The sequence below is a fragment of the Enoplosus armatus genome, chromosome 8 (genome assembly GCF_043641665.1).
Source record: "Enoplosus armatus isolate fEnoArm2 chromosome 8, fEnoArm2.hap1, whole genome shotgun sequence".
In the NCBI taxonomy this organism is placed as follows: domain Eukaryota; kingdom Metazoa; phylum Chordata; class Actinopteri; order Centrarchiformes; family Enoplosidae; genus Enoplosus; species Enoplosus armatus.
The window spans coordinates 23586441-23610807 of NC_092187.1; the positions used below are offsets into that span (position 1 = coordinate 23586441).

A 24367-nucleotide genomic window follows, 5' to 3' on the forward strand; every position below is an offset into this window, starting at 1 on the left:
CAAAATGGAGCACTGGTGGTTTTTGTTTATGGGCTTGCTCCGCACCGGAAATCGAACCCTCGACCCCCCCGTCAGTTGGTGAGTCTATTTATCCACTGAACCAGTGTGTGGGTCCAATGGAAAGAGACTCTTAAGAGACAAAAAACAGAGAGAGGCAACTTCAAGGGGTAAAGGTATTTTCATGCTGACAGTCAAAGAGAGATCATGAGAGTGTGTGAGGGAGACTGTCGGCGTCTTATTCACCTCCTGTGTGTGTGTGTGTGTTGTCAGGACAAGTGTACATGTGCTGTTAATATATGTGTAGTGTGTGTGTGTGTGTGTGTCAGAGATGTGAAAGTGCTTAAACAGCAAACAGCCCACGGTGGTGAGAGCTCCAATGGAAGGTGGAACCAGAGGAAACGCCGCGTTGTTACATAAATCAGAAGGTTTTATCCTCTGCAGGGCGGCCATTTTATCTCAGACTCGTTCTTCAGTCTGAGCTAGACTTTGTCAGCCTCAGCTGTGCTTTGAGCTAACAGCAGCTCGCTAACCTGGCACGTTAACAAGCTCCCCGTTAGCAACATAGCATGTTAAATTGTTAGCATGCCCAAATGTGTGCAATTTGTGGCGCACCTGAGTTCATGTGACCACATTTATGTAATAATTTTGAGAGTCATTATTATGCCGTTATTGCACTGTGAGTAATACGTTTTGAGGCGGAACGTTCGCGTTCGTGTTCGTGGTTTCTAAACACACCGTGTCCTCATTGCTCCTGCGTTTACCTGCTTGACACACAGGTTACATATCTGTTGCTGTGGGACTCACTCCTGGAACCCGTAACACAATTTCTTGATCACGTAGCATCGACAGTTTTGTCATTGTGTCTCTCGTGAGTTTATAAACTAGCTGAGTGTACAAAACAACATGGACACTTCTCACATCGTACATTCAGATGATAAAGGATGCTCTGTCGTGCAGCCTTGTGGCCACCACAGCTTTCACCAGTAGACGCTTCTATCCAATCACACCCACAACCCCCGGCACATGTTAACATGCTAACATTTAGCATGAAACAACTTTCTTATGTGATCAAAAGCTCCAAAACCTATAATAAACGGACCTTGAGGGGAGAATCTTACCTTGTTAGCACTGAGGTCGGGCTACAGTACCTGTGCTCATTTTCCTTACTTCCCCTTTTAGAAGTAAAAGTGTTTTTTGTAAACGCTGTCAGTTACTCCCAGAGGAGAGCAGCTAAGTCAGGTCACTTACAGGTTAAACGTTTACAGCTACAACTCGCCCTCATTTGAGCTTCCAACGTGAAAAAGCTCCTACAGGCTGGCTGTTGTCTTTAACTTCTCTCTGACCGATATTAAAATCATACGTTTAGCAAATATATAACTGTGATTTATAAAAGGAAAAATGTCCTGTTCTTTCTGCCTTTTTATCTCTGAGTATTTTCCTGCTGATTCGAGTGTCTTTACTTTACCACAAATGATTATGGGACACATTTTTTACACAAGACCTGTTTCCTGAAAAAAAGACTCTCACTAATGTTGAGCAGCGACTGATAAAGACGACCGACAATATCTCACGTCCACGAAGCCGCACCACCCACTTCAACATCACTTTAATTGTCTTTCTCTGGGGCAGTAACCCAGCGTTACTCATTCTTCTCCCCAGCGCCGCTCTGAGGATTTGAACCTGTGACCTTGACCTTTGGGCTTCTGGTGCCCTCAGTTTCAGGCTGCAGGCTCAGGCTGCCTGCTGCTCTGTTATCTCTGCTCTGAACACAGGAAAAAGAAGAAATGGGAACATCGTGACCTGCAGCACGGAGACCAAAGTCTTACTGGCTCGTATCACTCTGTGAGCACTTACTCACAACTGCAAGGGATTATGGGAAATTGGGACATTTTATTGTTTCTACTCCAATCGTCTCTTTATCTGTCCGCCTTTCTCACCCTTCTGTCCTTACTCTTGTTTTCTCTTTGTCTCTCATCCCTCTCATCTTCCTCCTTTTTCTTCCTGTTCTCCTCGTCTCCCATCCATACTTCACTCCCTATCTTAATTATTTCACATTTCCACTTCTCTCTGTCTCCCTCTCGTCCCTTCATCTGCCTCTCTCACCTCCTCATCCTCACCGTCATCATCCCTCGCCTCCTATCTTAATTGCTCTGCCCACAGGAGGACACAATCAGGCCGGACTCCCTGCCGGCTGTACCGTCAGCACCAGTCTTATTGTTAAGGAGCGTATTTAAAAAGAGAACAGAGCAGTGGGGGAAAAAAAAGAAAGGAAATTTGTTTGAGACCTTTGTTTCCCTTTCAGCGTGCCCTCCCAGCGGGGTTCAGTTATACCAACAGCTACTGCAGCGAGGAAAGAAAGGAAATTTTACTTAATGCCTCCCATTTTGGATGCTCTCCTTTAAAGGATGTGACACATTTAACTCATGAAAGCAGCAGGTGTTGCATAGTCGGGGACATTTGGTGACACTTTGATTATGAGGCGGAGGGTGTAATGAAGTTTTATGACAAAGGATGTCAGGAAAATGCAAATGTTTTTAAGAAATTGAAAAAAAAAAAAGAGATTTTAAGAGAAAATGCAAATCAGCTCTCTCTGTAAATTTTTGGTGAAGCCAAATTAAGATACATTTTTTTCCAAAATGGGGGACGGATCGGTACTATTTTGTCTATTTCAGCAGTGAATCTGTACCTACAGATTTCTTCCAAAAGTGGAACACACTGTTGGTGTTGGACGTGCATCACAACACCCACCCCCGTTGTTGTCTATGTGCTGTTTGTCACCGGGACGCATGTCATCACAGATTGACTCATGTTGCCGTGTCAAGACACGCTGTCCTAAGACCGGATGCGCGTTGATGCTCCAGAAAAGCAGCAATATTAGGAGCAACACTGGGTTGGCATGTCAGGCCGCTACGCTGCACCTGACCTGAACTTCTGTCTTTACAGCGTCTCAGATGATGCAACAAAACGCTTCACGTGTGCAGCGTCGAATCGTTTGTGTGGCTGGTGTGTGTTAAGGTGGATTTCTAGTTGGGCATAAAAGGGTCACTAACTAGTCTACACAATTAGCCGCTGCAGCTACACCTCAACTGTGATTGGTCAGCTTGGGCTGCTTCAACTCAGGGTAAATAAGTAATATATGTTAAACGTAATGTAAAACATGTTGTGGCTCCAGTGTCTCAGACGGGAGAATACGCTGTCTTTCTGTGTTTTACCTCATCTTGGGCTCTGAGGAAGTGTACTGGACAGTCTTATCTATCAGTCTCATATAGATGAAACAATTAAAAAATGAATTAAAAATGACCTATAGATGAGTCAATGCTGAAAACAATCATGAATTGCAGACTAAGTAACATACAGTGACTCAATGAGACAGTTTTAGAAATAGTATTTGTTCATTCTGCACATCATTAACAGACTCGGTGCGTCGCGTCTTCCTGTTGATGATCTGCAGATCTGATTTTCATTCCAAACCCAGAAAGACTTTCGGATTTTAAGCTCTGCTGTTAATTAACTCGTTGCTTCACATTTTATTTCAGTTCTTATTGATTCCTCTTTGTTTGTGTTTTCGGCTGTATTTGTTTGCAGAGATGTGAAAATGTGTTGTTGAAATAATCATCAGTTCTCTGTCTTTTGGCTTATATTTATTTATCTATTTTTTATTATTATTTTATGTTTTTCTTTGTATTCACTGCATTTAGTTTCATCTCTCGCTGGTGCACACTGACGTGTTTGTGGGACAGACAGTTTTGTTTGTTTGTTTGCAGTCTGAATTAAGAAGCGAGCCTTTGATTCATTAAGCACCTGTCTCTGTTTGGGTTCTAATTGGATTTGGGGGATTATGGGATTGTGTGTTTGTGGTCTGTATTTATGAGACTCTCAATGTTACAGGTCAGCAGGTTTACATTAACCTGAGAGTGTGTGTGTGTGTGTGTGTTTCTGTGCACGTCAGTCCAAATTCCCTAATACTGCATGGATCAGTGGGCATGCATTCAGGTGTACTTTAATGTAATTGGCTTTTTTTTCTGTGTGTATGTGTGTAAATAAAGGACTGACCACTGCATGTAACGCACACACACACACACACACACACACTCTCGGGACAAGCCCCCTACCCCAACAGGTTTCCTTGTTTCTGTGCGAACGTCCCCGCAGACAGAAGTTAAAAAAACAAGAGGAGACACGACAACAACAAGACCAAAACAAATCAAGCAAAAGAAAGAAAGATATGAAATATTGATGCAACAGGAGGGAGGAGGAGAGGTGAGAAGAGCAAGGAAGCTCAAACCAGTTTCTCATTGTTTTTTGTTTTTGTCCCTGAAGGGGGGAAGGAGAGAACTGACAAAAAGAGAAATGAAGGGAAAAGGCCAAGAAATATCCAAACTGTCTGAGCAGAAGGACAAGAGGAAGAGGAGAGAACGACTGCAGCGACAATAGAATATATTCTTTGCATTACACAAGCGAGACTTGGCCTTTCATTTCAGAGTGTAGCGTCACATTATTAATCATCGTGGTTTTTCCTTTTAGTGACAAACTACTCACCTTTGAGTTGAGACAATAATCAGAGCTCATACGATTTGAGGAAAAAGACACTACTGTGCCAGGCTGCTGCCTCTGTATAGCATGAGTAACTCCACATATTTAACACTGTGGCCTACTATTACTAATATAATTAGGCCTGCACACGCAGCTGATGCAGCAGAAATACAGCATTTAATTCAAATTCAAAGGTGAGCTTATTTCATGGTCAGATGTTTCGGAGGAGACACATCTATCAAAGAAACTGAGAACCACCTACAGCTTCAGGAGGAGAGAGAGAGAGCTTTTAAAAACAAAATCGACTCTCCACTTAATTTGGATTTTGGGGCTGTTTCTACATAATTGGCAGCTGGGCGGACAAACGGAGGACACTCAGCTTTACTGGGCAGAAATGACGAGAGAGGCCGCTGAACTGAAGGCACAGGCGGGAGGTGAAAGAAGCTCCTGTAATAAAACGTTTTTAAAATGTTATTTTATGCTTTTATTTGATAGTTGACGGAGTTGCAGCAACAACAACTCTGTCTCCTAAAAAAAATGTTTATATGCAACTAATTAGCGACAGCAAATATGTTTTGGAGGCGACGTAAAGCCGCCCTGATTGTGTTGTCGGTCAACATAATTAGGAAATGTTTTTGATGAAGCGATCTGGCAAATCACTAAATGTTGATGCTGATGGAAATGTTAACTGAGAACACATTTCATTGGTTTTCCTACAATATCCCCTGTACTGTAATATAATATCCGCTCATAAGTAAAGCATCATTCGGCTGTTTCGTGGTTATGTTTTAGGCACTCACAGCGTTTGGGTAAGGTTAAGGAAAGATCACATCTTGGTTTAACAGATTTGATTTCACAGTGAAGACCTCTGTTAGATCGAGACGTTGCTCAGTTAAAATAGCTGGGAGCTATTAGAGATACGACGTGTTTATTAACATTTAAACCAAAGTGCGTTTGTTGGCTGAACCACAGACGGGACCCCGGACTTTGGTGTCCTGTGTGGTTTGTTCTCCCACCATCCACCCCCTGTACTGTGATCATAACCCAGACAGCAATTAAAAGTTTCCTACCACAACATAATTCTGAAAACATGTGTAGTACTGTACGTACAGGTAATTTCTAGGAGACAGGTCTGGCAGCTAAGGTCTCCAGCCAAACGAGGGGGCATTGCTTGGGCTCGTGATACCAGGAAATGAAGAAGACATAACTGGGATACTCCAAAAACCTGAACATGAATGAGGTTTTCAAATAAAAATGTGAGAATAACTTGTTATTGAAGAGCCAACTGGCACCGTGGAGACATGTCTGACCACTGCTGTATGCTGTTTGTGTTAGGTATTATACACTTGTTGTTAAATTACTTATATCCTCTTATTTATGTCTCTTTGACATTCGATCATTCCTGTGTATTTAATCTCTCTGTCACTGCTGTTTTTAAATGAGCTCTATAAATAAACCGACTTGACTTGAATGTGAGCGTTTAAAGCGAAACACAACACTGTTGTAAACACTCACATCCAGCCGGCTGAGAGCCGGACCGACACCATGGACCCAACCCTCGTCTGCGTGTCCATCTCGTCTTTTCATCCTCTACCTGATATCCTCTCCTCTTTTTAACCTCACATCCACTCTGCCTTGAACCCCCAGAGAGAGAGAGAACGAGACAGAGATGAATATGCATCTGGACGAGTCAAAAAGAAGTTAAGCTGTCACTTAAGGGATATTCTCCTCGTTCTTTCTTTCTCCTCTCATTACTCCTTTGCCTTTCCTCTCAATCCCTCTGTTCTTCTTCTGTCTTCACCTCCTGCGTTTCTCTCTCTCTCTCCACTCTGGTAATAAAACATTGTTTCGGTGGGATTTTTCTTTTTTAAAAAAACATCAAACGTCCACGTCTCTGCTTTCTCTCCCCTCTTCCTTTTCTTTCTTTCTTTCATACTTTATTGTACCCTTTTCATTCTTTTCATTCTTCCAAAGTCATTTCCACTGATGATTATGAGCATTTTCTCTTTTTATTCGTCCTCATCTACAAAGTGTTAACACAAAGCTTCATTAGCGACACATTCACAAACTCATTCTTTCACTTTTAAATTAAGGGATGTCTGAAATCTCTCTCTCTCTCTCTCTCACACAGATGTTCTCTCAAGAGGACATTTCGACAGAAGTATTTTGTCAATTGCAGACATGTCTCCTCTCTCTCCCTCTCTCTCTCTCTCTCTCTCTTTCACCCAGCGAAGTACGAAACATGAGGGAACAAAGAGAGAGAAGCTGAGAGGGAGGAAGAGGTGAAAGAGAGAGAGACAGACGGACATGTGGAGACAGAGAGAAAACAAGAGAGAATGAAAATGTCAGATTTGATGTTATTGTCTGCATGTCAGGATTTCCAATCTACAGCCAGTTTGATTGACAGGAGGGGAGGGAGGAACTTGTTGTTTAAGAGCCAAAATAATAGAAACTAGAAAGCAGAGAGCTCAACCTCCACTGAGGCGGCACAATCCTCGACACTTGTTATTGTAATGACGCAAATGTTGTTAACCAGCAGACGTATGTCCACTGAGTACTAGCCATGTAAGTGTTCAACATGCAGCCGACTGAACACAACATCCGTCAGGCATTAATCTGCTGCTATAACAGCCTCCACTCTTCTTCACTCTTCTTCGTGTTATTTATCTTCTGTTTAGTGAGTTATCTTATAAAATTCTGTAGGTATTCTCAAAGTTTGTCTGCAAACACGTCACCAACTTTTCAAACTCAAGTGAAAGCTGGTAAGCACTTCGAGAGATTTCTTTCTAACTAACAGACAAACAGGAAGTAGCAATAAGCAAACAACCGAATGATTGGTTTATAGGAAGTGCAACATCTTGTGGACATGTGTGAACTCGTGAACTTAAGACAGTCATGCATGAGGACTGAGAGGGCAGAAATGTACTTAGTAGTATGTCTGGTAATTGAACTGTAAAAACTTCAGCTTTTGTTGAGTTTGATGAGCATCGAAGCAGCTGTTTGGAAATAAAGGAAGTCTGTCTTGTTGACCTCGGTGCCTAAATCATGAATCCACAGTTAAACTGCTTCATGCTGTTATTCATAACATAAGAGTCAACTGAGCTGGAAACAAAATAAATAATTCCTAATCCTTAAAACCATGAAGCCAAATGGCTTTAAAAGTTTAAAGTAAACATCCCAAGAACTTCTAACAGCTCAGAAGTCAAACCTGAGGCTAGAATTTCCAGTCAAATAAAGGTACTTTTTAAAATTAAAGTAAAAAAACTGGATTCACACTGGATCGTATTTACTTCAGAGACTCTGGATGATTGATTTTTCTTTAAATTCACTCTGAAGCATTTTCATTACTTTTCTATTTGACTGGACAGGAAATGCGAAAGAAGAAGAGGCCAGCTTCACATCCAAATACTGAGTTCTCAAATTCAAACACAATGAAGGTGTAATAAATAAAACGTGGCACACAGTACTCCTCTATAAGCTTATTTCATTATTTCCCCTCCTGAAGAAAAACCCTCTTAAAAGTATATATACTTTCCTTTATAGTTGTGCCCGAGGCGAACAGAGAGCGGCACGAGGCCCGGCGAGTCGAGCCCAAAGAGGAGGGAAACGACGGCAGAACAGAGCCGAGGCTTTGAACTGTGGGCAGGTTGGTGATTGATTTATCAGGCCTGCTCCTTCAGAGCCTCATTTCTCACTACAAACAGGAGAGGGCTGATCAGACGCGAGCGTAAATCACCAGCACAAACACGACGACGTACAGTTCACATGACTGCAGGCTAAAACGGCTCGACTTGTGAAAAGTGTGTTTACCTACAGTACGCTGCCTTTAGCACCTTATCCAATTATTGGATATAATATATTTTATATGTTTTATGTTTCAGAGTTGCTGCCAGCATTTCTTTGTGCATCGATTCAAATGGGGCTGATAAAGAAAGGGAGGCTTTGTGCGCAGCATGTACTTCGGGTTTGGAGGTGCTGGCAACTGCAAGATAAACACATAAGCACAAAAATCAAGTGTTAAAAGAACCTGCAAAAATGTAATCAAATATCTTTTATGAACACTGACTGGCTCGAAGGTTTAAATACACACCCACGCCGTTTGTGTAGTGATTGGCAACGCCATATAAGCGTGTAAAATAAGCTTGATCGACTCAGACAATCAATACAGGTTCAAATGTCATAAAACATGTATACTAATGCACGACAGAGCAACACACATAGGAAATAATATGAGTAACGGAGAGAAAAAAATAAATGAAATATGTCATTCTAAAATAATAAAAGAGATCCTTGAGTATATTTTCGTCTCTATACTGCAAACACTTGTGGTTCGTTTTTTTCTGATCAAATAGGTCTGATGTTGTGCTCTTTGACAGCCGTTTCCCAGGATGGAAAGACGACAGAGCTAATGAAAGCTTTGTAGGCGCGTTTAAGAAGTGGGACATCGTCTTCCTGTGCCAGAGACAGAACAATGACGACAGGAAAATAGGCGCAAAAATAGCAACAAAGGTGGATGACATCAGTGCAGCTGTAACGGTTGTTGTATGTCGACTTAAAAAATGACTCCAGAATCGAAATGTTAAATCAAGCAACCGCGGCTGCAGCATCCACGTCGACTGAGCATAGTGTTGGCAAGGCAGCTACATCTCTCCCCACTAGCTGGTTTGATAAAATAAGCCGCTCCTCACAAACAGAAAAGGGATAACATCTTCGAGGGATTTGGTCATAAACCAAACTATTTAAAAATTTGACCTGATGATGGCGCTAGACCAAAAGTCAGAGGATCACCAAAGTTATTTCAATTCATTCTTAAAGGGGGGGCCTGAATGTCTATACACAACATTTCAAGACAATCCATTCAGTAGTTGTCGAGATAGTAGTAGTGTTGATCCTTGAAATCTGAACCTTTGTCGAAGTGTCCTTTCCCGAGGAGTCTGAATTTCGTTCTCCTAAACTCTTTTGCAGTCGTTATGCACAATTGGATCACCATTTTATACATCTGTCTGAGGTTGTCGAGACTGTTAAGAATATGCTCAAAGACTCTGGGCCAAACACTTGAGTCAGAATTTCAGGCTGCATGTACAAAAAGACTGTTGAATCTAGCTGGCAGTGTTGCGTCAGATCCCTCTCATGTTTTATTTGGGGAAAGTGAGATTATGCGGTCTAATAGATAGTTCAGGGTTTCACGGGTTAGACTTAACAGGCCGTACAACTCTGATATTCTTCTACCCTGTTAAACAAAAAGAAGGACACAGCAGGACAAGAGCGATGTGCTATTAGCCAGAAAATGGTTCAAACTACGATTTAGAGCTGCTGCTGTGAGGCTCATCGGGATGTTGAGGTGGCACCTGTCTACGTCGGACAGTCAATTAGCAGCAATGAAATGAACTGCGACTGTTGTTGTTTGTTTGAAAATACATTAAATCTCCACTTATATTATATTAACGATATATTACAAATCAGAAGACAGTGTTTGATGTGAAAGGTGTTGCTTGTAGTGACAAATCTATTATCACCAACTCTGCAGTGTCCTTCAGTTACGGAGTTTGTTTTAGCCTTTTAAGCTCATTGTTTTGGTTATATGAGCAGTCTGCTGCATTAATCAAAAAACCTCTAATAAAACCCATGAACACACGATAACATGTAAAAATGTGTGTTTTTAGCTTGTTCTGATGCTGCGTATTACTGCTGTGTTTATTTGTTGCGTTTAAGTCGGATTTATCAGAGCTGTACGAGTTTCTCAGCTGTAATTACGACTTGAATGCCGACACGAATTGCACGGTACTGAATGTCCGAAGTCGTTATGGTGACTCTACACAACATCAGTGTGTCTGCGGTGTGTGCGGAGCTGAGGCGGTGAATTCAGATTACACCATGGAAGTTATCTTCCTCGTCTATTCTCCTTACTCAAAACAGGAAAAGAGTGAAAACAGTTTTGAAAAAATAACATCATAAATTCCACGTTTTTAGTTGCATAGCAACAGCGTCTTCACATGTTTAATCACTTGTATGTATCATGTGCTCGGCGTAACATGTCAAAAACACACTCAAAACATCAATTTTAAGGCGGTAAATAGTGAAAACAAAAAAGTGCTTCACTTCCTGGAAGGAGACCTGATTGTGAGTGTTGGAGCACCAAATGGAAAAGCTTTCATGAACTGGGTGCAGAATGAACAACTGAGATTAGAGCAGTCGGAGACGAGCAAAATGGAATTTGTGATAAAATGTCAAAAATGGTTACTGAAATCCTGAACTGGAACCCTGAATTTGAGTCTCAGACCCTAAAATGGTCCCTGTGGAAAGACAAAAGGTCCTCACATTTGGAGGATTTTCTTCAAGCACACACACACACACACACACACACACACACACACACACACACAATCGTACAAAGGAAAATCCAGAGAGACAGATCAGAGAGTGTGTGAGTTCAGAGAGCTCAGAGAGAGAAAACTAGAATCCACAGCGATACAACTGCTCCTCTGGGCTTGGAACATAAAGTTCACACACTCGAGGAGAACGTGTCTGAATGTGTTTGTGTGAACGAAAGGAAGAGAGAGACCAAAAGAGAAAGAAAAATCTGTGCGTCTGCGACTCTGTGTGCGCGTACACCTGCAGGGTACACGCTAATAACATGCACCACTGAAGCGCACACGGAGATAAACTAACAAACCCGTGCAGGCTCGGGTCCTTGTACTGTCCCAGATTACACTATCTATATCTAATATATCTGTATATATCCATCTATCTACGTACATCCATCCGTCCATCACCAGTGTTCTGTTCAATCTACACTGACAACATTGAGGAGAACACGGAGGTTAACATAAAACTGGTAAATCCCAAAACTAAAAACCAGACACGAAAGAAAGGAAAATGTTCTGGGGCCACGACTGAACTTTACGCATCAGTAACTCACTGATGCACAGCTGATACTACTGGTGGAGTTTGCATTGACCAAAAAGACTAATAAGATATTACTGCACAGGATGGTTGCCACACACCACACACTTCTGCACTCACATCGTCACTGACTCTGTAGTTCGTTAACCTGTTTTTCCTAAGTGGCCGCAATTCAAATGCACGTCAGCATGTATGCGAGTAAGTGAACGCATCACGCTCATATGGCCCAACGATTCTGACTGTCTTCACTTCAGAAGTACGCTCAGTCTGTCGCTAGTCCAAGCTACGTTCAGCACAAAACAATACAAGCACTGCACATGAGGTCAATAGCTCAGCAGCTACTTATTCAGACTGAGTTATGAAATTATGCCTTTTAATACGTTTTTAATGAGGAATAACGAATCGCCGCTGACTTTACTAAATTACTGTCATTTTACTATGTTGGACTACTGGAAACGACGCGTGTGTGTGTATCTGAATTGGTAGGTGTAGCATGCTGCACACATTGTAAAACCCCTTGAGGCAAGTGTGTGATTTGTGATATCGGGATATAATAATAAATACGATTTGACATACCTCCTAAAATGGACCCAGAAGGAGATGAAACAGAATCAAGATATTGTTCGGTCTGACCACCGACTGACAGACCAGGAGCCAATCATCAGCGAGGATTCACACCACACAGTTTGCAGCTGCACATGCAAGAGCAAATAGAGCGGTGAGAGAAGCACGTCAGAGCCCTCAGGAGGGAGGCAGCTACTTTCCCTTCATCTGGCTTTAACTGAACCATAAAACCCTCCATTCACCAGCAGAAATGTGACAATACAGTCTGCTGCTTTTTCCCAGTCCGTCAGCTGACAATGATCTAATTCAATTGGTAAAGTTGAGATATTCTGACTGAGCGGTTAATTTAGAGCAAAGGGCTGTAAAACAAGATGAACTTTCTTGATCCCTGAGGAGAAACTGGGTCATTACTGCAGCTCTGAGGCTCGGAGCGAGCCGCGAGGTGGTTCACTGTTCAGGAGGCTGAAAACTCTGCTGAACACCGCGGTGCAACCAGTCCATCCATCCATCCTTCATGATGGGGGAAGACGTGACACTGAAAGAATGTCAGGAAAACACCAAAATGTGACAGAACAGCGTTTTGCTTCAAAAGGTTTTCTGATTCTTTAAAAAAAATGCTAGAAAAATGAAACACTTTCCCCAGGAATGTTTTTAACGCAATGTTTTATCAGTCTTTAGTGTCTGTTTGATGAATCAACCAGAGAAACAGGCCGTTTGGTCTCCCTGCCTGCGGTTTCAGGGGCTTAAGAGTCACGTGAATTATGTTGCGTGTCACAATTACAAAACAGATACATGATGGTATATTATGAAATGAACATTAACATAGTCACAATGGGCATTTATTTCACAATGAATTAATTAGTGTGTGTAGGCAGCTGTTTGGACTTTAATCTATATTTCATTTTGTGCTGGAACATCAGAATCTGTCAGTTTAATGGGAGCAGGTTTGGTTTTGGAAGTGATGTGATGTTTGATGGGTGCACGAGAGCTTCGGTACACATCGGTGTGTGTCGGAGCCTGTGAATTCATTATCTATACATAGTCACATACTTCAATGTGTGTGTGTGTGTGTGTGTGCGCACACCTGCAGGGCACATGCTAATAACATGCATCAGTGCAGCACACACACTAACTGAGCATGTGCAGTCCTACGCACAGCACACAGGCACGTTCAGAGGATGTTGAAGGGTGGATCAAAGCACGTGTCAGACTTTTCAAACTTTTAAATGTAACATGCCTCCACCCCACACACACCACCCACTCCCCGCCCCGCCCCCCCCCCATGTTGATTTTAGGCTAAAAGCAACAGCAGAGAGACATGAATGACAGGGAGAGCTAGCAGGAAATGCTACATCCCTTCACACATACACACACTGGAAATGTGATTGACAGGTCCCTCAAGGGCTGTTGTGAATTATTCAGCACAGTCTGACGGACCGACAGACAGGAGAGCGTACAGAGAGACAGAACATCAGTCAGAGACACAGAGACTGAAGGACAGACAGATAGTGAGACAGGCAGGCAGAGAGACATACAGACGGACAGACAGGCAGGCAGGCAGAAGGCTGTGGATCATCAAAACTTCCCTCCAGGCAGATTTTTATTCATAATCAATAACTCTATTGAATTTTACATAAACCTATGTGCATTCACAGTCCCAGGATTTTTAAATTCTTAAAGAGACACGTTTTGAATTCAGTGGTGTTCCTCCACCTGCTGGGAGAAAAGTTACAACGCAAACAAGCAAACAACGGAAAACGCAGCTTGTAATTACAGAGGCTAACCAATCAGCGACAGATACAGTGCGGCGTTTCTCAGAGCGTCGAAGTCACATCCTGCTGCTGCTTCACACTAAACGTCTTTCAGGTAGCTGTGTTTAGTTTTACACACTCAGCGGGTTCAGCGGGGAAGCTGCAGTTCGGAAAAATCTCCAACAAAATTCACACGTAATCGACGCCACAACTTTTCTTTCTCTTCTCTTCACTTCCAATGATGAAGGCAAACTTAACCCCTCCCTGCAGTATTTGCACGAGCTGTAAAGTTTTTCTATTTTTCGACAATACTGAAGAAACTCACATTGAAAAGTGCTGTTATGCTCCAGCTGAAATCAATTCAAACCTCAACTAGACAACTTAATGAGAAATACTTACGACAGACGCTTTGCCTTTATAGTTGACTTGTAAGGCAGCATTTACTGCCCAGCTGTCTGTCGCTGCCAACAAGCTCCCCCACTTCAACCAACGGGAAACCATTTCTAACCTTCTACCTGAACTAAACCGTCAGAAGCATAATAAAAACGAATGATGTAAAGGAAGTCACAGTGTGGTACTGAGTCCGGGAGCAAACACTGCTTGACAGGCTGAATTCAGACCACCAGAAAAAGCTCACATGTAGCTCAGTTCACTGCACTGTTCAGTAAAGGCTGCTTTCATTTTATATTTCCTGTTTGCATGTTTGAAGCTCTGATTTACTTTTGGTGCCTAAAGCGTTTGAGTTAAAAAACAACAACAACAACAACAACAACAAATACAGTTATCTGCTGTAAAGACCAAACCAAAGATGTGTTTTGAAAAGTGTCACCAGGGTAATGAAATGTAAAATGTCCGAGTCGGTACATTTCTTGGTCACAATTGTTACAAAAAAAAAGCAGTTTTTAGGGAATCTTATCAAAAATATTTATTCATGTTATGGGTTGTGTAAAGATAATATCAAATATATCGGTATCAGAATTTTTTTAAAACTCTCAAATATCAATATTGGTGTTGGCCTCAAAAATCCTGCATCGGACAGGCTGTAGAACTAAAGATGGTTTTCGTTATCAATTAATCTGCAGATTATTTCCCCCATTTATCGATTAATTGTTTAGTGTATTATGTCAAACAACTGTTAAAATTGGCCATTACAACTTCTCAGAGCTGATCAATTCATCGACCAATGATTTCAGCTCCACACCAGACAAAAACAAAACGTTGTTTTGATCTGTTTTACAGATATCTTGGTACGAATGTTGGACAGATTTTCCTTCTCGGGTTGAAGATCATGTCACATTTTAATGTGTTTGGATTGTCGCGCCAACATTTCTGCAACACGGTCAATGACTTGACTACAGGCAACAAACTGCTTTGAAAGGGACATTTTGTTCTCACATCTGTCCGTCTGCCTTTCTACAAGTCTATCACACTTTCTGTCTGTCTGTCTGTGTTTCTTTCTGACTTTCATGAATCTCTCAGTCATTTCCCTGCAGGCTGCTGGATGCTGCAGGATCATACCTTGAGGGCAAAAGAAAAGGCAGAGAATCTTAAAGAAACCTTTCCAGAACTGTCAGAGCAAATGGTTTTACCAAGAAAACTCAAGTGTAGTAAAGTGGAGACCTGAAGGATAAAAAAAATACTTTAATTTACCTGACAGCCTTTTGTCATAAATTGTCTAGTCTCATCATAATTACTACTCTCTCTCTCTCCCAGCAGAAATGGAAGAAGCACCTGCTATTTACTGTTTGCCATTTACCATTGATCCTGAACAAAATCCTTAATCAGACAAAGAGGCAGCCGTCATTTCCTCTTGCCATCTTTGTTTCGATCAAGGAACGGAGGAGTACCCCAGACATTCCTTGAAATTCCAGTTTTCAGCAACAAACGCTCAACAGGTTGACATACGGTGGAAACCACGAGACCTTGAGGCTGAAAAAAAAGACTAGTCAACAAAAAACTTACTGTCGAGAAGTTATTAAGAGATTTTTCATGATTCGTGAGAAAAAGAAACAGGATAGAAAAAGCAGAGTGACATGCAACAAAAGTCCCGGTTAGATCTGAACCTTGTTGCAGCTGCGTGATATGCAAAACCTTTTTGTTTAAAAACCTGGCGGATTTGTCAAGGTTACACTTCTATTCATTTATTCTATTTTTGTGACTTGAATGTGATATTAAAAGACCACATTTAAACTTTTAAACTAAAAATGCCTACCTTCCGCCTAATGTTCCCGAGGAGTCTGTTCCTGTGTGCTGCAGCTGCCGCGACTGGTCACATCTCCTGACTTTGGACCAATCAGCTCTGTTTTGTTTAGCAGTACAAGATGAGTCCAAAACATACATCAAATTACAACAGATTATTGTTTCCCCAGGCGTTTGTCATCTGTGGCTAATTACCGGTGAGAACTGCAACTTTGAAATGTCATTTAAAATTCACAAAGAGAAAACTAAATGTTTTTAAAATATTTTGTATTTACTTTTTGTTTTCTGAGACCTTGCTGGAGCTGTCTCATCACCATCCACAATTTGGTTAATTTTTTTTTTTGCAGCTGTGAGCAGCACAATGCATTTCTTTTGTGGTACCATAGCGTCCATCAACAGCCAGTTTAAAAATTAAGGAGAATTTTTATACATACTGTGAACACACTTCAGACACAAAACCTGATCAGAATTGGTATGAATGGCATTGGGACACCGTACGAGAAGGATCATAACGGTAACAATTAATGTCTTCCAACTGTCAAAGACAAATATATGAGACATAAATGAGAACTGACAGAAAGTGGAGCATCAATATAAGATTATCAAACTGAGTCTTTTCTCACAGATGAAATCATCTCATCTCGATCATGGAAACCTTTGCAGTAGACCATCGATTCAGCAGTGCAGGACTCTGTGAACAGGGCTGCTGTTAAGACAAACCGATAGATAAGAACAAGAATAGACAATAAGGAGGACCACATGCCTGTGCTCGGCTTGGGCCTCCAAAACACTTCATCTACCTTCGTCTATGTGGTTGAAAGGAATGAAAAGACGTCTGAAAAAAGGGAAAAAGCTGCGTTTTACAAATCTATAGATGGTAACACATCATAAAAAGGTAAAAGATCTGGCAGGAGGACCTGCTGACATTTTTCCTTTTATTGTCATTCTTCCAACATGGCTGCCAGTCGCTGCTTACCTCACGGAGCCACCATTTAAAGAGAATCTGAGTGACAGGCCCCGAAATTAAAATGAAAAGTACGAGCAATAATCACTGAGAGTCACTTCATTTATGAATGAACAGTGAAGCGACGCCTCCTTGAACACACACACACACACACACACACACACACACACACACACACACACAAGGATTTGAATGATTCAGCGTATTGAGCTACATTGAGGCTGCCAGTTAGCCACTCGGGCTGATTATTAGCCGCGGCCAGACGGACACGGCTAACAGTCAGACCACCTGAGCTGAGTGACCATTTGGAACCAATTCAATTACTTCTCTTCGGGATTGATTGATCTGGTCTGGCACAGACAGGAACCAATTGGATTGTCCTAAAAACTGCAACGCTGGCCGACCATTGAACTCCAGACAGGACTGAAGCCGGTGCTCGGACGGTCCGTCCACCTGTCTGTCCGTGCTCTTTCTCCCTACCAGGCTTTCTAGGGTTTTAAGATATTTCTTCGGAAAGGAAAAGAGGAATGTCTGAATGGCTTCCTCTTCTTAAAAAAAACAAAAAGCTCATCAAATCCAGGGACAAAATGTAGCCTTCTTAGTTCAGCGTGCTAACATTTGCTAATTAACGTTAAACTCAAAGAACAGATGAGGATGATGGGGATGAGTCATAAACAAGTATTGGACATATTGAAACGTCCACCTGATCATGGAGAGAGACGAAAAGTTAACGGATCACCAAGTGATCGCAGCTCATCTTGAGGGGGACATGAATGTTTGTACCAGATTAAATGGTGGCATATTGAACAGCTGTCGAGACATTTCACTCACAACCAAAAATGACACCACCTGCTGGTGGTGCTACTTAATAATAAGGGGATCACCCATCCAAATTTCATGACAATTGATCCAATAAATATTGAGATATTTTAGTCTGCACCACAGTGGTGGACTGAGCGACATGACCATCCCTACAGCAATGGCGCTACCATGGCTAAAGGTTCCTCCAAAGTTACTGCAAACCATAGATGTTTGAAGGAAAACTGCCCCATTCATTCCTATGAAATATCTATGTATTAGCTTGCATTCGTTTCAGCTAGGTGTATCTAACAGCTGAGAGTATTTGTGGTCAGTTGATGTTTAGAATAAAAGATCAATTCATCCTTCTCCAGTTGATGACGCTCAGAATCGAGATTATTTTGCGATAAAGAGTTTCATCTGTTTCAGCTGGAGTTAGAGATTTTCTACAATTCCCAGAATGCCTTTCAGCAGCCCTCAGATAAAGAGATGTGACCTTGCTGCTTTTCAGCTGCTGATTTTAAATGCAGATGGAGAGAGCGATATCAACAGCAGAGCGAGAGCCTCCCGTTGAGAAAAGGTGAGTCGACCTTGAGTCAAACCTCAACCTGTCTTCGTACCGCAATGCATTATGGGCTCCGTCCTGCTCTTTTGAGATTCATTTTTCACCACGATAGTCGAACATCATGTGAAAATGAGAGATTGACGCCAGAACCTGATGATTTCACTGAAAACCCCTGTGCTCTCACACTGCCGGGACAGGAAGTTTAATTATTATTTTATTTATTTATTTATTTAACGTTTATTTGAATAGGGACAAGTAAGCCACACATCACTTATAGACTAAGTTAATTTGCAATGCCCGTCCCTAGATGGGCCTTTAAAATACATAAAACTCAACAACAGACACGCAAGAGGCAGCGTAAAACAAACTCAACAAAACTCAGAACTCAACAAGAAAGTATTAATATTCATAGTAAAAACAGACGTAAAGCAGACTGTAATCACTAGCTGCTCTGTGTCAGAGATGCAAGACAAAGAAGGAAAAAGACAAAAAAAAAGGCTGCAAAAATAGGTGTTTTTCCTTAATCCAGTGATTTGAATACTATAAAAACAAGTCTTAGCGTCTCCTCCTCTCGCTGCTACAATGCAAAATTATGATAATTTTTCTCAGGAGATTGACATGCAAGATTTGATCTGAAAGAGGTTTGTGGTCCAGATGTGATCTGAGAAAACAAGAGTTCATGCATTTCTGTTTTTTCTTTCTTTTTCTTGCTGCTCACATTGATTAGAAGATCATATCTGAATCACATGGGGCGGGAAAATGGGAATTTTCAGCTGCAGGTGAAACTCACGAGCCGCTTCCTCATGTGCTGAATAAATCTCAGCTCATCAAATTTAAATCAGACTGAAATCCGAGTCACACGGAGCGTTGACCAACTCTCCCGGCAGCAACTATCATATTAAAACCAACTCATTCTCATTCTCCAGCTCTCAGCATCTTATTGTTGTTCATTAATGCAGATCGTTACTGAGTCTGCATGTAATTATACTCCTGTGAATTCCCACATGCTCTATTTCGGAATTAGTTGATGTTAAAAATGTGTTTTCCGGTCTTCTTCTACTTTCACAGAAAGGTCAGAGGTCACCTGCAGCCTTGGAGCAGGTAGTTAAAGGGGCTCAAGGACACTTCAGCAGGGTGGTCGACTCATTTACTCACGCTGCTTTGTGAGAAACTGAGAAGAGATTTAAAATCTCTGATGGGAAGAAAACAATCACAACCAGAGTAGTTTTTCTTTGTTGTTTAAGCATCTTTGAGCAAGGAACGTATCCATTTTTCGCTCCAGTGTCCGAGTTTGACCTTTAACCTCCCTGTTAAAGGAGGTTGAAACAGCAACACGTCAAGTTCAGAAGGTCCTGACAGCTTCTCCGCTTTAAACCTTTTCAACATTTTCCATTAAAACTATGTTCTCTTTTCCTGAAAGTTGAAATAACACAGAAACACACGACTTCCTCCATCAACTTTCCACATTAACACGAGAAAAGAAAAAGCTTCCTGCTGGAAAATATCATATTCAATAAAAAAGTTTTTTCATTACTGCACAACTTTTCTGTCGGGCGCTGCAGGGTACAACACAGATTATGACACTATTTTCTGACTGTTGTGCTTTTTGAAAGCTACAACAGAATGTTACATGTTTTTAAGGCTTGTATATTAGTGCTGCATGACTCGAGTCTGGTCTGGGTCTTTGGTCTTGACCAAGTCCAGTTGGCTTTTTTCTTTTTTCCTTTTCTTTCTTTTTGTGTGCGTCAGTTTTGGCTTTCCTGCTCAGCATCACTGGCTGCTCCCGTAGAGGACTAGACAGGCTGATCTGCAGTCAGTCAGGTGTCAATCAACCAAAATCCTTCAATATTAAAAGTGCAGGTGAAGCTTATAATCTGTGGTGCATCTTTGCCATGTAAACCTCCTTATTTTAGACGCGTAGTTTTATGCATAAATGAGCAGAAAGAGATTATACTCATAGATTGCAATGGTGGAAGAAATACTCCTTTACTTAAGTAAAAGTATGAATACTATGAAGTAAGAATACTCCATTATTCCTTATAATTATTATTCCTATTTTCAGACATCTAAACAAGATGCTTTTTTGGGAGATGTCACAAACCAAAAACGTTGGGAAACACTGGTTTGATCTTTAACTTTCATATGTTTTCTATGTAAACACTTCAAATGAAAAGTAACTAGTAACTGTAGCTGTGAAATAAATGTAGTGGAGTAAAAAATACAATACTTCCCCCTGAAATGTAATGAAGTATGAAGTAGCAAGAAAACGTAAAACGTAAACTACAAGTACCTTAAGATTCTCCTTAAATACAGCACTTGAGTAAAAGTATAGTTACTTTCCAACACGAGTACCTTGTAACATTGCACATATACATTTTATTTCCAATATAATCATATATTCTATATATTTATTACACATCTTTCAGCGTTGACTTCAGCAAATAATGCAGCATTTAAAGAAATGCATAGTTTTTCAAACACTGAACTTATAGATCACATTTAACTCTCACATCATGTTTATTTCTGTCATTTCCTGATATTTTCTGGTGATTTTAATTGACTTAACGTAGAGATATCATTGACCATATGCCGATACATGCATCACACCTGTGATGAGCTGATGTGTGAACCTGAAGCACGTTAATTGTGCTTCACAATGTTTAAAGACGTATTCATTTCCAGAGACTTGGAGTGTCGTGAAACTTTCATATTCAAGTCAACACGTTGTCTCACATCAAGCGAACAGTGAAGGAATGTTAATTAAAGCAAACCACATCTTTAAAGATTTAGCACATGTATCCTCATTTTACATGTTATCAGTCTCTCTGAGTGTGAAGGGGGAAAAAAAAAGATTCCGCTTCAAGATCACTAACATGACAAGCAGCCAGAGGAGAAGAGCAGCGGGGTCTGAACCCCAGAGCTCTGATGATACTCCTGTCAACATGTCAGGACCATGACAGTCCGGGAGACCAGGGGGACCAGGGGAAGAAACTGTACGTTAGAGCTCGTGTGCAACCGTCCAGATGTCACAATCCGGACCAGGAGGGCAGATGGACAAAGAGGCTCATGGGAGAGGACTTCATATGTTTTACTATCAAGTGTTACGCATTCAGCCACTCTTTAATGGTCGATTTCTGCACGTTTCTGTCAGCAGCGGATGAGAAGGAAAGGTAATACTTGGGGGGGATGAGCGCACACACATGCAAATGAACGGGCATGGACGCACGCACATGCACACGCGCAGCGAGCACGTACACACACAACTCCAGAGCTCATCTCCAACACTATCCTGCTGGGAGAACAATGCTCACATGTGCACCGAGCTTCTATTAAAACACACACCCGCACGTATGCACACACGCGCTCACGCACGCACTCACGCACGCACGCACACCCCTCTTGTACCCCCCCCCCCAGCGGTCCTACCTCCAGACTTGCCCCAGCTGCAGGACGTGAAGCACGGTTTGAAAGACCCACATGCAGACGGTGCAGCACCTCCGGGGGGCCCCGACTCTCCCTGCCGTCGCAGGCGGGGCAGAGGACGTGTAAACCGGGGTTGCATTCGCAGCGTTCCCCACCGCCTCGCACCCACCGCGCTGGTCGCTGTCCTTGGTGCTTAAAGTGTTGTCGCCCGCCGTGGCTGCCGCGCCTGCCGCCGCCGCCGCGCCGGTCCCGCTGCCGCTCGCTGCTCCGTCCCCGCCGCTCAGATCCGAGTAGTCATACACGAACCACCTGAAACTCAATACCTGGACGACCGCGGAGGGCACCACGACGAAGACGAGCGTCAAGCCGAACCACCAGTAGTCACCTCTCAGGTAGTAGTCGGCGGCCAGCCACAGGTCGGTCGCGCCGTCGGAGAAAAAGACGAGCAGGGCGCAGAGCACCCAGCAGCAGTCCAGCAGGGTGTAGGGTTTCCCGCCGGCGGCGCTGCAGCGGGGCCGGGCGGCGGGGTTCCCCGGCTCCGAGAGGCTCCTGGGCGTGTTGTCATCTTCCACAGACACCGCTGCTCCATCCGACTTAGCGGCCATGTTGGTTAGGATAGGAGAGAAAGACAGAGAAAGAGGTGGGGATACGGGAGAGAGAGAGAGAGAGGGAGGGAGAGGGAGGGAGAAGGGAGGGGGCTGGCTGTGTGCAGGAGAGAGAGAGTGAGAGAGATTACATCATAACTAGCCTCATCATCAGCCAATTAATTGTGAGGCATCATTACTAACAGCGCTTTTAACACCACGACACCGGCGCGATGATTTCAGGACATTCAGCGCGCAAACAGACAATTCTGCAAACAACCCTGCACCTGCTGGGTTTTCACGTTTTATTTCCGTCATTAAATCCATCCCAGGTACTTTACCCCGTCCCTCTGCAGCAGCAGCACTCCGCTGCACATGACAACACTGTTGTTAAACTCACATTAAGGTGGTTTTACATGCTGCTGGCGCTGAGTGTCAGTTTCTGACTCGCTGCTGTCACTGAGAGGACTCGTCATTTTTACTATGAATGCTGTAAACCGGTGAATGTTTTGCATCCTGTCCACTGTTTTCTGTGCTGGTCCTGCGCGATGAATCTCCCTCCAGACACAAAAAAATGTTCACATGTGCTGTGCGTTGACTCCAAACCACCGCGACCCTCCTTTAATCGAAGAGAGACTGTGAGAGAAGACATTCAGCAGCCTGCATAGAAGCTCACTGTGACATCTTTTGGGGTTTTATTTATTAAGAGACAGGGTTTGCTGAGGTTTTGTCTCCCAGTCTGCTGTCTCGCCGGAACAGAAAGGTTAAAGGGTAATGCCACTGTTCTATTTCCCGTCTGGGTCCTTGTCTCTCTGCACACACTCAGCATACTCAGGCTCATTTTCTGCTTTCTGAAAAAGAAGCTGTTGGCTGCATGTTGTTCAGTATGAAGCAGAACACACAGGAACCTTTCATTAATGCTGCAGGAAGAAAAGTTTAACATGAACCCCGGAAACTACATGTCACCCGGCAAATTAACGTTTCATGGTTGTGACTTGACTTTCAAGATGTGTTTAATGCAGTCGCATTGCAGGTGACGACGTTTAAACTGTGTAACGTTTGTCTTTTTGTGATATGATCACAAGTGGACAGCTCTGAGTGCAGGTGTGAATGTGTCCTATAGATCTGCAATTTAAGGGTTTACTTGTAGACGTGTCCCGCGTTGAGGCGTGGATTTAACCAATTCAGATCCAGATCAAAACATTTAGCTTCAACTGTGGGTGTATTCCAGCTTTTCTTCATCTCAGGACTATTTCGAAATGAAGACGCATTTCATGTGAATAATTACATTTCAGGTCTGTGATGGATTATAACGATGTTGCTTCGCCTCGAAAAACCCTTTTACAAAATGCATCTCTAAGAACTGTGAAGGTGTCAAATATGGTGGCTCATTAAGAGGAGAACAAAACCAGCAACATTTTAAGTTGTTTCTTACAACTTCTCAACCTCCCTAACGAACCCGCTGGTTCCTGCTGAAGGAAAATCCTTCCTGTGTCTTTGTTGCTGGCGGTGGAGAGATGACTGCTGATGAGGGAGGGAGAGAGGTGCAGCAAACATCCCTTGACAGGACCCTAAAACAGCTGGACAATGTTTAGCAAACGTTACTAAACAGGAGTAAATAATTATTATTATTTGGTGCTCTAGTGAGTGTTTATGGCAGCAGGACGGTGTGTGTGAGACTGAGTCAGAATAAACTACAGAGTGTGTGTTCATCAGTGCAACAGTACGGCTCAGTGATGTGTTTTTAATAACAACGGAGAGCTACGGCACAGAGGAAGAAGATGTATCAGGCTTTAGGTACTTGTTAGTAGAATCAATAAGAAAACGATAGAATATCACCAGGTTTATCTTTCAGTTCATCATCATCAGTTGTTCATCAGTTTATTTCCCAGTATTTTCTCCTCTTCCTCAGCTGGTCCCGGAGCAGTGGCTCTCCAACATCACAGGGTGCCTCTGTTTAAGTATCAGGGCCTTAAAATTGTATTTATCTGATTGTAACGAGGCTGTGATGCACAAAGCTGACAAGACACAGAGCAACTGGTCTGTTTACAGCAGTGGCCGTACTAATTGAAAAGATCCCATA

General features: G+C 42.5%; 1 protein-coding gene across 2 annotated transcripts in view; it reads right to left on the reverse strand.

Moving 5' to 3' along the window:
- xkr7b (XK, Kell blood group complex subunit-related family, member 7b) overlaps positions 1 to 22305 on the reverse strand; it is a 56633-nt gene extending 34328 nt beyond the window's left edge. For both annotated transcript variants that reach the window (XM_070910523.1, XM_070910522.1), the window contains exon 1: positions 21704 to 22305. In XM_070910523.1, the coding sequence (XP_070766624.1) occupies positions 21704 to 22305 (602 nt within the window). The remainder of the gene's footprint in view (positions 1 to 21703) is intronic.
- Between the last annotated feature and the right edge of the window lie 2062 nt (positions 22306 to 24367).